Here is a 16,743-nt window from a genome sequence, read left to right on the forward strand (position 1 = left end):
ATGAGGACACCTTTACACCGTTACATTTTTATTGAATCTCCATTAACTTGGAACGAGGAATCGATTACCCGGTTACCGTAGCGGCGCTGGCTGTGGCGAAGAGCTGGATTTTTATTGCATACCCCCCCCCCCCCCCTCAGCAGGAAGCTCTGTGGTTCAGCATGAATGGACATGAGAATCTGTCTCACAGGACACATGCACAGTCCTGTCAACAAAACACTTTGATAAGTGACACTAAATGTAAAATGAATGAACAAATCAAGCATGACATCATGCTGGTCGGACCCTCCCCGACTTGTATTCGTCCTGTTTCAAGTAATGGAATTTATTTCTCTTTTTAAAATGCTACAGTAATCCGAATGAAATAAAAGTAATATAAAGTATGAAAAAGTTGTTTTTTTTAAATTAGTCCTACTTTCTTTTAAAGACTTTATTAATCACAGAATTATGACTTTGGGGAGGGGAATTTTTTAATTAAATCTTCAAAATCTCCTTTTGACTAAGAATTATCCCTTTTTACCAACTTCTAAGAAGAAAGACTTTTTTTGTTTTGTTGAACCACCCCCACTTCAATTATTCAAACGTGCACTCTAGTCGGCTGCGTGTAGCCTCGTTAGACTTGTATTCAAACGGAAGCCTTGATCTTGAGCCTTCATATGAATGGAGCAGTTTTGTGGGGGTGGGGGGGGGCTGTTTGGAAGCATAGCTGCAGCGCGTCGTCAGCCCTTAGTAACAGTCTCCGTGGTCTGCTGGTGGCAGCTGAAGCCCAGAAGAGTCTGCTGTTCCAGGATCAGACTTTTCTTTTTGGTCCCAGGAAAAGTGTGGAAGTGTTCTGTAAACGCTTGTGACATGCAGCACGACACAGTCCGACGGACGGCGTTGGTCGTCTCTGCGGGTGGGGTCCATCCATGGCGGGTTAAAGGGTAATCATGCAGCATGGCAGTGGACGCTGTCCTCGCACCTGCGCCCGACACGCTCGCGGTCGCGCGCTGATGTAAACGCTCGCCACCTTATGTGACGGCGAGCGTGTGCCAGTGGCAGACCTGCTGACCCTCGGCCTCCTTCATCTCTGTCCAGTGGGCCTGCTGCTCCTCGCTGGAGCTGTTGAGGCCCAGAGAGACCCAGCCCAGCCTCTCCCTGGGCCTCATGCTGCTGCGGGAGCAGAACACCGTCAGTACCAGCGACACCTCGGAGAGCTGGAAGAGCGCCACCTGGAACACGAACGTCTCCTTGTAGGTGGGGTTGGGCTGGCCGCGGCACACCGCCGTCTTACACTTGGACATCTCTTTGCCTTTGGAGTCCAACATTGTCAGCTTCACATAGGTGTCTGCAAATAAAGGGGACAAATAAAGGGAGATTTAGAGTGCCACCAAGTGGCAGGACGCGGGAACAGCAGCAGACGCTCCATTTTACCACATAAAGTATTTATTCATTTTGACATCAATTAGCATTAGCATGAAATGGACATCAGAATACTCTTATATATCTTAAAATACATTTATTTCGGTTATAGCAAATGAGAATATTTCATATTATCAAATGTGAGGTGCTATGAGATCAGTGCTTGGAATTTGTGCCTTTTTCTCTTAGAATGTGGATATTAACCCAGAAACCCAGTCGTCAGTGGATAATTGCCAACTTACCTCTTATGATATAAAGCTGCCCTCCTACAAAGTGTTTCACACAACAGAAAAGGCCGTCTGGGGCACACAGCACAGCACACAAGGGGGGAAGAGAGAGACGAGACAGGCGGAAAGGAGAAGTGGATTAGAAATGGAGGATTCACAGCAGATTTGCCATGTTTGGGGAAAAGCTGTGAGAGATTCATTTAGGTTTTTCACAGCGGTGACCCTGCAGGGTCTGCTGAAGGCCCCAGAATAAGCTGAGACGTGACACAGAGAAATAAAAACCGAAGCCGTTCGTACGTACTGACGGGTTTATCCGACACCGCTGTTTTGAAGTAGCTTCCCTTGATGACCTCGGCCGACAGCTGCCCGGTGGCGGAGTTGTAGATGAGACCCAGGAGGATTTCTGGTAATGAGGTGTCCTCCGAGGAGCGGTAGGACAGAGCTCCAGCACTGCGAGACACGCTCACCAGTGAGCCGCAACCCTGGCGAGGAAGATATTTGACTAGCTAACAGTGCTGACGCTCCAAAGGTGAAAATCACTATTTGTCATTCATGTTTAGACACTCACTGCCAGTTCTGAGCCCGGCTCCAGGGTCACGGGCAGCGCGATCTTGCCCTGCAGGTTGAGCTTGGTCAGGTAGAAGACCTTCTCACCCAGGACCTTCTCTTTCTTCATTCTCCTGATGCTGTACAGACGAAATCGAACGGCGTAGTCCCCCAGCGCCTCCTGCTCCACCCTGGAGAACTTGAACGTTTCCGTGAAGACGGGACAGGGGCCCTTCTGCACGCCGGTCTTGGCGCGTTGCTTCTTAGTGGGCAGCAGGACCAGGTGCACCTGCCAGGCGATGTTGCCCGTCTGTTTGAGAGCCGGGATGTCCGTGGCCGCCGTGACCGTGACGGCCAAATACTGCTCGCTGGAGTCGTACTCGAAGGCCACGTCCAGGGTGCCGTATTTCCCCAGCGGCTCCGGCTCGTAGGCCGTTGGAAGCTGAAGACCGGAACCATCCTGAGCGACACGCACAAGGTCAGAAGAAAAGAAGCCGAGCTGGAAAATATCAGCGCGCGTTCCACGGATCTGACCTCTGGTCCCACCACAGCCGTGCTGTCGCTGGGGATGTCCTCCTCACAGCCTTTGTTGAGGTAGCTCTCCGCGTCCTGGTCCACGCTGGCGCCGCTGGAGCAGCGCGGGCTGTCGCTGCCACGCGGGGACGACCCCCTCTTGACGCCTCCCCCCGAGCGGGAACGAGAAGCGCGCAGGGCGACGCCATCGTCCTGATAGGGGGGAGGCTGCGACTCATTGAGGGAGGGGCCCTTTCTAGTGGTCCGGATGCTGCTGGCTGATAGTTGTACAGAATTAGCATTAACGTATTGAGTAGTGAAAAATAGATTCAACCAGTAAAGTGAGGACATTTTTGGGAACTTTCTGTGGACTGACCATGCTCGCTGGACGCTTCACTGCTGTAGCCTCCCTGCTCAGCGGACTCCTTGCTGCTCCAGGCTGATGCCATGTCCTGCTGGACCGCAGCCTCGGGACCTTTGTCCTCCTCACTCTCCGACACGAGTCCCTCTGAGCAGAGAACGCAGAGACTTCAATGTTCGTGCACCGTGGAACAATTTAGGCTGCACAGCTGCAGATGCATGAAAGCGGCACGCAGGAAGATGAAGAGTTTAAATATTTGAGGAGGCCCAGATGGGGAAAGTGAAGCAGCACACCCTCTAACCTCTGATGTCCTTCTTCTTCTTACTCTTCTTCTTTCCTTTCCCCTTCTTTTTCTCCACATCAGATGACTCGTCTGACTTCTTTGAGCCCTTCTTCCTCTCTTTCTCCTTCTTCTTTTCTGACTTTTTCTTTTTAGATTTAGAAATCTCTTTGTCATGGTTTCCTCCCCCGGGATGCTTCTTCTTCACTTCCTCCTCCGCCTTCTCCTCCTCTTCATTTTCGGTCCTCTCTTGACATAAACGGTTGTCACTCTCAACACCAGGTGGCTGAGAAGCTTCTCTGCGGTCTCTGTCGTCCCTGCCATCGGTCGTCTCTCTCTCCTGGTCATCTTCACCCGCTGGATCTTCTGGTTGTCCCTCTTGGGATTCCTCTTTTGTTTTCTGTGACATGGCTTCTTTATCCAGCTGCTTCTGCCTCCTTTCTTTTCTCCTTTGCTCTCTCTTCTCCTGAAGCTCCATCTCTTCCTTCTTCCTTCTCTCCTCCTCGGCTAACTCGGCTTCGGTCTTCTTAACTCGCCAGCATCCGTCCCTCCACTCCCACTCCAGCTGACTGGGGGTGTGGTCTGCCTGGGCGCCGTCTTCAGCCGCGGTGGCGGTGCAAACGGCCTCCTGGGCGCCGCTGTGCTCCCCTTCCTCCTCATCTTGCACCTTGTTGATAATGGTGGTGACCTGCTCGGTGAGCTGATCACTGACAGCGTAGGTGACGTCACTGACGGCGTTGGCGAGGTCGTCCACCCGGCTGGAGACCGAGTCCAAGATTGAGGAAATGTTGACTGACGGGAGGTTGTTCTGGAAGCTCTTGAAGAAGGCCATGCCTCAGCAGGGGGCGCTGTCGTCGTGCCAATCAATAGATCGGCTCATCAGAGGCATTAAGACACGTGGGTCTTATGGCGAGTCACACACATCACAGCGCGACACTCTAAACATTATGAAGACAGTGCAGATTACATGATGTTTTATGATGACAGAGATCTCACTCCTCCCTCTTTCAGCACAGATAGCCCCATTGTCCCTGACTGTCACAACATCCTTCACAGTGAATGTATAACTTTCCTAACAGTGGCTTGTGGGTGGGTGTGTGTGGAGCCATGCTGGTGTGTGAGCACCTTGCTGGTTGTTGTTAAAGCTGCTGAGATGTGACAGCTCATCGGGAGTCTCCACTGACAGCTTGTTACTGAGGTAAAGAAAAAACAGAGCCATCAGCGCTATGAAGGCCGCAATGGAGGACAGGACGCCCAGAAGCTCAGGAGAGACTGGGGACGAGAAGAGGGGGAGGGAAGGCAAAAGGGGGAAAGAAAAACAGGTTGTTTTTTTTTTAGACTGGTTTATTTTGACACCAAAAATAACTTCAAATGATGATAGGAACCTTGTTAGAGAGTCAGGGGAACGTGAGCTGACGTGCTTTAAACCGCTGCTCTATTTTTCCATTTCAAAGGCGCACCAGAGAGCAGCGTATTTAGGCCAACCGTACATGCAAGCACGCTGAACTGAGATGATAATGTACTATTTTTATAAAGGCCTTAAAGCGACCGTACATTACTCGGAGGGGCCAAACCGCCCTCGGCAGAGGCCTATGGTTTTTAGAGAGTGTTTCACAGCAACGATGAAGCCAGTTGCCATAATCAGCACCAATATTCTGAGATGGTGGGTTTGCTCAGAAACTACCAGCCATCCTCAGCCTCCATGATCAAATCAGCATTGCACAGCAGCAACCAAATTTCCTGTTTTGACCCGTCAGTTGTGTCTTCCGGGGGGGAAATTTGACAGACCAGCAGTTTAAAATAATTAATGTAATTAATGTATTTCTATGATCTCTGCCTCTCCTCTCCTCTCCTCTCCTCTCCTCTCCTCTCCTCTCCTCTCTACCCAGCCCCCCATCAGCAGGAGGGTCCCCCTACATTAGCCTGGCCCTGCTCAAGGTTTCTTCCTGTTAAAGGGGAGGTTTTCCTTCCCACTGTTGCTTGTTGGGGGTCAGGCCCTGGAATTCTGGAAAGCACCTAGAAACAATTTTGATTGTAATAGACGCTAAATCACTGGGCCTTAGAAGCATTTATTTACCGCAACATTTGACCAAAATCTGACATCCCCTGACTGGAAATCGGCTTTTTTTCTTCTAATTGCTTCTTTGACGTCAGCCTGCACCTGAAAATTAGATTTTTCCTTCTATACCCTATCGTGCCTGTTTTTGTTATATGTGGACCGAGACGCGCATTTTTTTCCAACTGCAAATTCGTTAATTAGCTGATTGATGGTGAATAAATATGTCAGTCTTAAGGAAAGGAAAACATGCAGGGATGGGCAACATAAGCAGCCAACGTGTCTAATGAACCACACATGGGCCAAATGCTGTGACATGTGTTTGTTAGCATGTGTTCATTCTAAAAACAGCCATTGAAGACATGGTGGCTGGTCAGGCTGGTTAGAGGCTTGTAAACTTAGGATAAACGGAGGCGTCGCATCGGGAAGCATCCTGGAAACGGGCAGACTCCCCTGGAGACAACGGCGCCGCCGCCCGCTGCAACCTGCCAAAATGATGAATTCCACAGGACCTCCAAAAGCATAATAGGAAGGAGATAAGGGGAACGGACGAGGAGCAGAGGCTTACCTTCACAGAGCGAATAATCTCTTTCACACATTTAATATTAAAGGTTCTGCAGTAATCCCACATGTGATAAAACCCTTACGATGGATCTCACAGGCCCACGCAGCAACTGCCGACAGCTCGCTGAGCCCGAAGGACCTCTGGGGAAGCCTCGGGTCCAAACGGACAGCTTCAGCGCTCCGAACCTCACGGTGGGACGACACTTCCCTCACGGCGCTGCGTAGTAACTGTCAACACCGGCTGAATAATTCAAACACCTGAAGTAACTGGATCCTTGATCTCCAGACACTGGAGAGAGGAGCCGGCCTTTGAGAGACGGCTCGCTCTGTCTCATTTTAACTTTTCAAAGGAACTTTACATGGAAATCCCAGCCGACTGCCATTTGTAGGGCACGCTCGTTTAAAAAGTAGGTAGGCAATCAGGAAATGTTGCTTACACAAGGACCTCTGATACGCAACAATACCTCCACGCTGAATAAATCATGAACACACGGCTGCCTTCTTTTGCTGAAGTGAACCCAAAACCTGATATGGCGTGCATAATTCATAGGGACATGCTGCAGGTTCTGCAGCCTGCACAGAAACACTTCCTACGTGCCCAAATTCAGTGAACAGTCACAGCGATAATGGAAGTTTTAGTCAGTGCGGTGGAGCGCGTGCCGGTGCACATTTAATCCTGGCTCAAATTCAGGCTATGAAGATGAACAAAAAGGCAGCTATGAGTCCAGGTAGGGGGTCAGTTGTGGCGTGAACTTACCTCGCCTGGCACAGATGAGCTCATGAACACCGCAGTTCCTCCCCCCACCTGGGAGAGACAGAGAAGTTTGCAGTTAAAGTGTGACTCCACATGGTCGGACCTGAGCAGACGGCCAGTCAAACCTCACATGAACGTCAGAAGTTGGTTTTAATATGTGAAAGCATGTTGAGTTGATATGTCTGATATTTACTGGCTCATTCCACACTAGTTTTAAATCCAAAAATTGTTTTATATATATATATATATATATATTACAAGAAACATGTTTTATTAATGGCCATTGTGGGCCCCAGACATCCGATTTACTCCCACTTAAGACAATCTCCCTCTACTTTGGTAATAATATGAAACTCTGTTTAGGGGGAGAAATACTTCAGTCACTGACAACTCTCAACTAAATGCTGTTTTGGATTCTATTTTAAACATGCATACGGTGGCAATTTTTTAAAAAATTAGATATCAAATGAATTGAGTCCTACTGTTTTTAACCGCTCTTAAATTCCCTATTTGCCCTGTGGAGCAGCGACAGCAGCACTTCCCTCTGGAACAGGGTCAGAATATCTCCTGCAGACCCTCCACTCTGGCCCAGCACTACGCTCCCTCTGGTGCTGGTGGTTTCAGATGTTGATTTACACCACCATATGGCTAAAGGTCAGATGGCTGATGAGATGGCTCACATCTAATTGCATACAATGCCATTAAAGCAGCTCTATTCTATACTAGTGCTGCCGACCCGTTACTACGGTTTGTGAGAAGGTTTCATTCTATCTTCCACAATCTGCATAACTTTTCTTTCCCCTCTTAAAACGGAGCCTCCAGGCCGCCTGATGTTGACATCTGCTGCTCACGTCAGCCCACAGAGCCTCGCATCTGCAGCCGCCAGCGCGCGCTCACCGGCTCGTGACACGGCGCACCTTGTCCGCCCTGATGGGACGCCGACAGGGAGGCACGCGCCCCCTCTGCCCGACGTGTTCCGGTTCGTAAACTCGCGCACAGACGCCTTCGTCATCGATGGCTGCCCTGCGCACCGATCGATCACGCATCTGTATTCGCAGCTGGCCAACAATGGAGGCTGTTTCTGACCGTTTCTACTGTCGGTGAATTAAAACACCTGCTCCGCAGGATGGTGCACGCGGGGGCTGCAGCCAGGCTCATATAATTAGATCGATCTCGCGTATGCACGTTCGAATACTCTTACATCGTCGCTTCGGCATCACTTTTCAAAAAAAAGAGCACGTGACGGAATCACAACATTCCCGCATCGGTGCGGGTGTCAGCGTCAGCCCCAGCCCCCTCCACGCCTGGCTGTCCCGCCAACCGGAACACTGCGGTACTCACGGACGCATGAGAAAGGCGGCCCGGACGCCCGCTGAGCACAGGAGGCAAACGGCGGCGTTTTGTGATTCCGTCCGCGGTAAAGTTTCACGCACGTCCCGCAGAAACCCAAGAACTCACCGTCAATCGCCATGATGCTCCGTCCCGGACTCTACCAAGTGTGGGGGGAGGGGGGGTGGAGAGAGAGGTCATTCATGAGCCGGCGTGTGTGTGCTGATATTGACAATTAATTTAGCTTTATTTTATTTATAATCTTTGATGTCTGTACATGGGAATGCGCCATTTAAACTTTATTTTGTTGGTGTGGCGCACTCTACGTATAATACTTTAATTAAAAAGGGCGAAAGGGATCCCGGGGAGTTTATTTTCCTTCATCAAGTCCTAATCAAAAGAACACATTTTAACAATTTTACCGTATTGTACCCACTTAGCATAGTAATGTCTCCTCTCTGCGGACTAATAGAGGGTTCTAGCATCACTTGCGGACAGACATTTCAGTCATTTAATCAGCGACTTATTGACCCTTTAAAATTAAACAACCCGGCGCAACGTCAAGTTCGTTGCCTCTTACGTCACAGTGCGAGGACACGCCCACCAAAGTGGATCCGCGCCACACTTCCGGGAAACTTCAGGTTCTTGGTGTCACGTTCGAAGGCTGGTAAAGGTTTGAAACTTTTAGAAACATGAGCGACATCCAACCAAACGACGCGCCATCCGAAGACAGCGCTGACGAGCAAGACTGGGAGGCGGCCAAAGCTTTTTTCGACAACCTGAAAACACAAAAACCGCGACCCGTGCGTAATTTGCTGAACGCCTCACGTTAAAGTTCATGTGTAGCCGTCGCCTGTACTTTTGTGGTGTTGCGTCTTCTTGTGCACTTGTTTTTCTTTGTTTTATTCACAAGTTGGGCTTTTTTTCCCACACCTTGTTGCAGCCCAAACCCCGTTATGCCGTCACCATCGCCGTCTCGTCGCGCACCCTCTTCAACATGGTGCATGAGAGGAAGATCTATGAGGAAGAGGGGGTGGAGAAGTACGTGGCCTATCAGCTGGAGAATGAAAACGAACCCCTAAAACCAGGGGCCGCTTTCCCTTTCGTCAAGGTAGGACCCCTGAGATTTGGGGCGTGGTCCCTCAAGTATGGATCAGTCGTAACACACCCCAGAGGGAAAACACCCGAAAACACCACGTAGGGACAGGTACAGTGAGATTCAGCACAGTAACACAAAACTCCACTGTGGAAAAACCACAACCCGAAATGTTGACAGTGAAGTCTGGACCTGCTGCCACATATAAGAAATGTATATGATGTTCAAAGATGGCCGACAGGTGGTTGCCACTGCTGACTGGTAGGTTTTTTTGGCAGGTATGCAGTCACACGGGTCACGTGGTCGGTTTAAAAAAAAAAAAAAAATTCAGCAGGGCGCAAATGTGGAAACTCCCGTTAGACCAAACGTACACGCTGATGTTCAGACCTGGTGAGTTTTCAGTGCTGCTGCTTGATGGATGCTTCAAGTTTTTAGTTGTGAAACCGAGCTCAAGCACAGCGAGCAGCCCTCTCACCCCCTGGGGAGGAGCAGCTTCTTGTTCTTTACATTCCGAAGCACGCGTTGGCCCACTTCTCTTCTTTTTCGCTATGAAAACACTAGGAAACGTGTTGCTTCAGCGCGTTGTGCGGTTAGTCCTGCAACACCGCGTCTGAAGGCTCTGGGGCAACGTCCCGTCTTCCGCTCTCTCCTATCAAAAAGGCGCTGATGAACGTCAACACTCGGCTGCGGGAGTTCTACCCAGAGAGCGAGGAGCTGTTTGACATCGTCCTGATGACCAACAATCACGCCCAGGTGGGAGTGCGCCTCATAAACAGCATCAATCACTACGGTACGCCGCGCCAGACGCTCTTAACTGCAGTCGCACTGTGATGTTTCTGCCGTCTAATTAGAAACCATAAACCCAGAGGTTTGTTTTTTTTTGGTTTATTTGTACTTCGCAGATTTGACCATAGAGAGATTTTGTATGACTGGAGGGAAAAGTCCCATAGGTTACCTAAAGGCCTACATGACAAACCTGTACCTGTCCAAAGATTCCCAGAAAGTGACAGAGGCCATCGAGGAAGGTGAGACGCCTCATAAGCCTGCTTTGAAATATCTGGAGCCTCCAGCTGTGTTAACATCTGGCTGTGTTGTGTTTACTGTCTGTGGTTAATGGCACCTTGTTGTCCTTCTTAAGCCATAGAGGAGCACGGTTAATGTGACCATAGTTTAGAGCAGCGCTTCTCAAATAGTGGGGTGATGCCAGGGGGGGCGCGTGTGACCCCGGAGAACATGTTTTTTTGTTTTTTTGCCGTACTAGAATAAAGTGTAATTGCACATTACGCGGGGGGGGGGGGCGCAAAATGTTTTCTTCTTCCTAGGGGGGCGTAACAGAAAATAATTGAGAAGCACTGGTTTAGAGGGAACTAACCAAAGCTCCTGTCGTGTCAGGCATCGCCGCAGCCACGATGTTCATGCCTGAAACGGAGAACGAGCTGAGCGACACGCAGCTGCGCGTGGCCTTCGACGGCGACGCCGTTCTCTTCTCCGACGAGTCAGAGGTCATTGTGAAGCAGCACGGCCTGGACACGTTCTTCGAACACGAGAAGGAGTTTGAGAACAAACCCCTGGCTCAGGTAACTGGTTCGGTCCGGTTCGCTTTCCCTCTTTGTGACCATTGAGCTATTTCACCTGGCTAATTCGTCGGCTCTCTCAGGGCCCTTTAAAGTGTTTCTTGGAGGCTCTGGGGAAACTCCAGAGAAAGTTCTACATGAAAAACGAGCGCATCAACTGTCCCATCCGAACCTTCCTGGTCACGTCCCGCAGCGCCGCCAGTTCCGGCGCTCGCGTCCTGAAGACCCTGCGCAGCTGGGGCCTGGAGATCGACGAGGCGCTTTTCCTGGCCGGGGCTCCAAAGGGGCCTCTGCTGCAGAAGATCAAACCTCACATCTTCTTTGATGATCAGATGTTCCACATCGAGGGGGCCAAAGAGCTGGGAACCATATCTGCTCACGTGCCCTATGGCATCGGACAGAAGTACCATAGGGGGAAACTAATAGAGCAGCCGGCAAAAACAGAAAAAAAGTAGTGAAAATGTTAAAGAAACACTACACATTGCTGCCAATAGGAAATAAACACCACGGTATATAGTAATGTATAGCTTTTTAGGTAATAAATTAGAAATACAATCAAATATTAGCTTTTAATGTATCCGTTTACTTATTCAAGCCTCTATTTCACAGTTATGTTTAACTTTATATCATTTTCTTTACACTTTTTCTACACTAAGTGTGTTGCTCTCGGGGTGAGTTTTGGACACATCAGATGATCGCTGCTGTTTTAGCTGCTAAGTGGCTGAATTAGGTTTTTCACCCAGGAACAGCCTTCGTTTCTAAACTCTTGTGGCTTCTTGGATGCATTTTGCACGTTTGGGTTATACTGCGTGGATGGTTCCAGGCTCTGAAAGGGACATTTTTCACTCCTGTATTTGCCGCTGATGTGCACAAACTATATAACTTCAGAACGTAAATTGCACTGTATTCAAGCTGTTGATGAGGGTCGTCCCGGTTTCATCATATTTACAGACGTGTGCTGCACAAGGATGAGTCTGTATTACGCATGTATTACATTTCTTTACAGTAATTCGTGCCGCTTGCACCGTGTTTCCTGTAGCACATTGCAGCACAAGAATCTGTCATGGTATTTTTATACAATTCCTCTGTATATGTTTGCAGATTGTATTTTATATCACAGGACATTGTGGACATGCCACAGTGGATAACACAGTTTGCAATCATGTGGTAAAACAAATAAAATGTTCAACCCTCACTTCTTTGTTAGATCCCTGTAAATCACTTTTGAGGTACTTTTAAACGTTTCCACGTCTTAACGTTTAAATAGCCTCTCGGCAGTAGATGGCGCTGTTCGCCTGACTTTTTTTTTTTAATATCTTTGCTTTCTGTGTTTCGCGAGTGAACTGGGTGAACTCTAATCGGATGAAGCCCTACGTCAGCTTAACATGTACAAAGAAATCTGCCAGAGCGGCAGAAGGATGCAAAGTGGTGAAGACCCTCCATCGGCCCTAAAGAGGACAGTCTGACAGCGTTTCCTAGCGCTGACCAGCTGCTCCATCCTTGTCCTGCAGCAACGATCTAGCGGTGACCTCTGACCCCGCAGACACGTGCAGCTCCAGCGATCCATCGATCATTCGCACCATCGATCGTCTTCCCTGATATTTCAGAGCCACGACAGGAGCAAAACAGACTGGAAAGGTGCAGGCAACTTCACACTTACATTTCAATATAACAAAAAAAAAAAAGACATTTTAAACCTTTAATTACAACACAGATGACATCAACATCAAAATATGTTGTAATCTGTATACATATGTTGCAGTCATCTTAATGAACCCAATGCAAGCTGATGAGCTTAGTGGCCTGAACCTCACTTGCTTTATGTTTGCAGCAACAAACATAAAGCAAGTGCTTTATGCTTAACGAAGCAACATTCATCTGCTTCGTTAAATCCTGTTTGTGCGGGTTTTTGTGTGTTTTTTTTATTTAATTTTCACCTTATTTTGATATTTATGCTTCTTTCTGCTGTTTTTTGTTGTTGTTGTTGTCTCTGTCTGGCTTTGCAGGCTGCAGCATGTGGATGTGCATCCCTGAGAGTTGGGACCCACTGGCTGTTGCCATGGATACTTGGTGCTGATGCCACAAGAACCATGTAGGTTTGTAGGAAGGTATAATTAATATAGCAAAGGATTAGAGGCAAAGGTAGCATGAGCAATCTCATCACAGAGTTTCTATAATTGGCTGCCACTGGGTGTGTGCACGCGTGTGCATGAAGAAGCTACATAGAAATCTGCCAAAAATAACCATGGAAACTATGGTCTCTCCGCCTCTGCATTCATCTTCATGACACACTATTTGCTCTAAATATGTTTTCTTGCTTAGTGACCAGTAACTTGTAGGTAGACGCTCCCAAAAGTAATTTATTACCAAGTGGGAACCTTCTTTCATGTAATGTGGACATCTCGGGAGCATTTATTAAACATAATGAGATAATTGATATCCAGCTAATTAGCTGTGGCGTTCCACGTGGATGCACCGGAGACGTGTTCCTTCTCAGCTGTACCGTTTTCGTGATTGGCAGTCTAAAACATTTGAATCATAATTAAGAGGCAAATCGGAGTCATGCACAGAATGTTAACCAACATTTTTAAGAGGGAGCCATCTGACAGGCGTGCAGCAGATTTTATCGCTGTTGGCATTCTGAGGTTAGCATTTAACAATAGTTAGAGTAATCATTTAGCCACAACCTTTAATACTATAGGATATATGACAAGCAATTGCTATGTGCTGTTAGAGCGATGGAGAATTTTATAGGAGAATTCAGTTACATTAGTATAAGGAAAAGCTTCTTCTAGTCTTCTTCTAGCTTCTTCTAGTTAGAACCTCCAATTTCTCTCTTAGTGCAGGAAAAAAAACTGATGAACATTGGTCACTGATCATAAATTAGTTATCCCCATTGAAATATCAAAGCATGCAGTTGCTTTGATGTTTGATATTTTCCTGTCATGAGTTCCGGTGGAAGAAGTTTGGCAGACTCCTCCCCCTGTTCCACTGTGAACTCGCTCGCTCGCACAATGTTGCCATTTGCTGCGTGACTGAGCTGCGGTTAGACGCGGCGATGTGACAGGCTCCGTTGAAGAGGAGGCTGCGGTTGGTGCCATGATAATTACATGTATCGAGGTCGGCTGGTCCCCCTCCCCAGTGGGAGAAGCGTTCATGCTCGCTTCAAACACGGAGCTATGGAGTTGCATATTTACTGTACAGCAGTTAAAACAACCTGGATATGTTGTTGCAATAAGACAAAATACAGGAGTGGGTCCATAAACAACAAGTCTGCCACAAATTCACCAAGTTTACACTCTCTTGACCTTGTAGTTTTTCCTGTTTGCATCGTGTCCTTATCTCGGTAGAAAACACAACTTTGGAGTCTCCTCTAGTATCTCCCAGGATTTCTGTGCATTTTTGCTCTGTTGAAAATCCGTATTGGTAAACCCATGATGGCGGTGACTGGGTAGGGTGGAAGAGTACGGCAGCCAAATCCAGAGGGAAATCCAGAGGGAAAACCCATTTTCCCCCACTTGCAAAACCCTCCTGTTATTGATCGGTGCTGTTTCTGTGATAGCTGCCCAAATGGCTGCTCACTCCCTTTAAACCTCTGTGTCCATGAAGCCATGCGGATATACAGTACAGATACACTAAGATGTGATTAGACCAGTCTTTAAACACATCAGAGCAGAGGCGCACAGAGGAATACTTCCTCCTGTACTGAGCTGATCATCAGCATTTGCGCTCTCTTTTCCTCGGGCCTTCTGCAGGGCCTCGGGCCGACCAGCAGAAGCCAGGGAGACAAAGACTGGCGAAACCATTGAGCAAGCGAGCAACACCAATTATCTCCACCTCTGAGCTGGTAGCGTGAATCAATTTCAGCACCATTACCTCTGGCTGGCCGCGGGCTGACAGCCTCCCTTTAGGGTGATAGTTCTAAATTGGCTCCCACCCTTTTGCTCCTCTGGAGATTGAAAAGATATTATTAAACACATATATCATGGAAGAGGCCTGAGCCTCACTGGAAAACAGTGAGAAATGGTGGCACGGTGGAGAAGGGTCTGAAGAAAGTAGAAAAAGTGAACGGAACAAGCAAATTATGCGGAGAGATGGGTTGAAGATTTGGTGCTTTTCCCTGGTACCAGACTGGGTGCTCCCCGAGGGTCCCTGCGAGCCTGCCGGGCATTGGCAGGAAGCTGCATGTGGGGTCGCAAACGCATGCGCACGGCGCGTGGAATCCCTACATAATGGATGCAGCGCTAATGATGCCCCCGGAGACACGAACAGTCTGGCTCCTTTACGACATGATGCATGGACCGGTCTGCCATACCCGGATGATGCAAGTGGAGGGAAAATTCAGGACAAGTTGAAGGTCTCCTCTCCGGTCCTGACGCGCACAGACTTCAAATTAGATCACAATGGCTCGGAATGTTAAGCACATACGGCTGAAACATTTGCAGCAGTGCGTTTCTTTTTAGAACAGCACAGTCTGGAGGACTGGGAAACCAGTAAAATGCTGAATTTAGGGGGTTTCCCCTGATGCATATTCCATCATCCCGGCTTCAAAGGAGTCATCTCATGCGTTAGGATGTGTTGCTGCTGAAACTGTTGCCGCTCACTTACACGCCCGATCTGTTCCACTCCTGCCAGGCACAGACTAAGTACAGTTACGTAACCATCTGAATATTGATGAAGAGAGTTTACAGTTCGGGGTGTGAAAGTGTCTGACAGGCCGTGTGAAGAGAAGAGGGGGAAAAATGCATTTACAGGCAGTGACTGTAGTAAACAAGCTGATTAAACTGGACTGTATCCTTACATAATTCATAGCAATATTTGGAGTCATTTGGTCTGTGTGCCAGCTGCCATGTGGTGCTGGATCAATGCTCTCCTGCAGCCACTGACCCGGAAACAGCAGAAAGATCTTTGCTAGCTCAGCCATCGATACATGGACTAATTAAGAGCTGCGCTCTGAGAGTTAGCTCTGCTCGGCTAACAAAGGCGGTTGTTGGAGTTATTCTAACGCTCCTCTTAACCCAGAACTGACATTTCTGCAGATCAGCGCAGAATTTAGCTGTGCAGGGCAGCGTTTTGCCAACCGTGCTATAGCTTTTATTTTGGATCGATCCGAAGGAAACCACTCGTAGACTGTTCCACGAAGAAAACGAATCACATGAGAGTGTTGCCTCTGATCTATTAATGGTGATTTCTAATCTTTTTTGGAGTCAGCACATTTCTTTGCTAAACATTGCTGATCAAATTAGTGATATATTGACTGTCGGTCCATTTCCATCATTTACTTGATCAAAATTTTAATAAAGGATGTCCTTGTCAGTCCATTTGTCGTGCCTAGAGTGAAAGGTATTGGCTCGGTTCTAGGTCAGGGTCACACAATAATGACACTGGAATGGTGTAGAACTCTTGAAAATGAGGGCTGTTAAATAGACCATGAGTCATCTGCCGGCAGCCACTTTTAGGGAAACACATCCAGGATGGGATGGATGGATGGAACAAACAGCCCCGTGGTGGGTCGGCTGTGGCCAAACCCCTCGTACGGAGCTCCCTGCACCGTGCTGAGTGGTGATCAGGTATGGCTGGAGGAGCTGATAGGCCCTTTGTCTTGCCAGTCGTCCTCCAGCCGTGGTGACCTCAGCTACAGCGCAGGGGGAAACAGAAGCAGCAGCGAGAACAGCTGGAGCTCTGGAGCAACCTCTGTCCTGCACAGCTCCATCAAGCAGCAAAGCCAGAAAGCATTTCAGTCTCATCTCAGAGCGGGCAGATATCGGAGGAAAGCTGGACGTCCGTCTGTAGGACCTCATGCTGAAGCTAAGCCACAGGTGGAGCAGAGAGGAGCCACTGGGAAAAGGCCACTCCACACATGGCCAGAGAGGGTTGGGCTGAGTGATGGGAGGTACTCTGCACCGACACGCAGCAGCAGTAGTGGGGCAAAAGCACAGTGGCTGCTGGAGGGAAAGCTTGACGCCAGACTGAGGTTCTCCAAGTTCCTGGATGAGGTGACGTCCAATGTGTTTGACACAAACAGTTTGCAGGCATTGGGGA

At 48.6% G+C, this 16,743-nt stretch overlaps 2 protein-coding genes across 10 annotated transcripts; one reads left to right on the top strand and one right to left on the bottom strand.

Moving 5' to 3' along the window:
* Nucleotides 1-191: 191 nt before the first annotated feature.
* On the bottom strand, nt 192-8,211 carry syt14b (synaptotagmin XIVb). Of its 9 annotated transcripts, XM_029849329.1 has the most exons (10): nt 8,161-8,188; nt 6,706-6,753; nt 4,454-4,521; nt 3,350-4,266; nt 3,064-3,195; nt 2,709-2,965; nt 2,197-2,634; nt 1,930-2,110; nt 1,644-1,700; nt 192-1,327 (listed from the first exon to the last, which is right to left on the bottom strand). In XM_029849329.1, exons 4-10 carry the CDS (start codon nt 4,158-4,160, stop codon nt 1,011-1,013), a joined length of 2,193 nt encoding a protein of 730 aa, XP_029705189.1. In that variant the 5' UTR covers nt 4,161-4,266; nt 4,454-4,521; nt 6,706-6,753; nt 8,161-8,188; the 3' UTR covers nt 192-1,010. The 9 variants fall into 9 exon arrangements, with proteins under 9 accessions (XP_029705189.1, XP_029705195.1, XP_029705197.1 ...); XM_029849335.1 differs by lacking the exon at nt 3,350-4,266 and having other exon boundaries at nt 4,454-4,600; nt 8,161-8,211; XM_029849337.1 differs by lacking the exon at nt 3,350-4,266.
* A 413-nt stretch (nt 8,212-8,624) lies between these two features.
* On the top strand, nt 8,625-11,896 carry LOC101069542 (cytosolic 5'-nucleotidase 1A-like). The gene is made up of 6 exons (XM_003971791.3): nt 8,625-8,834; nt 8,975-9,142; nt 9,788-9,917; nt 10,030-10,152; nt 10,520-10,704; nt 10,785-11,896. Exons 1-6 carry the CDS (start codon nt 8,724-8,726, stop codon nt 11,154-11,156), a joined length of 1,089 nt encoding a protein of 362 aa, XP_003971840.1. The 5' UTR covers nt 8,625-8,723; the 3' UTR covers nt 11,157-11,896.
* Nucleotides 11,897-16,743: the final 4,847 nt, after the last annotated feature.

This window comes from Takifugu rubripes, chromosome 16, assembly GCF_901000725.2.
Source record: "Takifugu rubripes chromosome 16, fTakRub1.2, whole genome shotgun sequence".
NCBI lineage: Eukaryota > Metazoa > Chordata > Actinopteri > Tetraodontiformes > Tetraodontidae > Takifugu > Takifugu rubripes.

Excerpts from the sequence above, each read along its gene's own strand:
- syt14b (XM_029849329.1), bottom strand. The coding sequence starts at position 4,160 with ATGGCCTTCTTCAAGAGCTTCCAGAACAACCTCCCGTCAGTCAACATT. Across the intron at positions 2,635-2,708 it reads CGGCTGTGGTGGGACCAGAG|GATGGTTCCGGTCTTCAGCT; the intron begins GTCAGATCCGTG and ends CGTGTCGCTCAG. Across the intron at positions 1,328-1,643 it reads GCAGCTTTATATCATAAGAG|ACACCTATGTGAAGCTGACA; the intron begins GTAAGTTGGCAA and ends CTTTATTTGCAG.
- LOC101069542 (XM_003971791.3), top strand. The coding sequence starts at position 8,724 with ATGAGCGACATCCAACCAAACGACGCGCCATCCGAAGACAGCGCTGAC. Across the intron at positions 8,835-8,974 it reads AAACACAAAAACCGCGACCC|CCCAAACCCCGTTATGCCGT; the intron begins GTGCGTAATTTG and ends ACCTTGTTGCAG. Across the intron at positions 10,705-10,784 it reads AGAACAAACCCCTGGCTCAG|GGCCCTTTAAAGTGTTTCTT; the intron begins GTAACTGGTTCG and ends CGGCTCTCTCAG.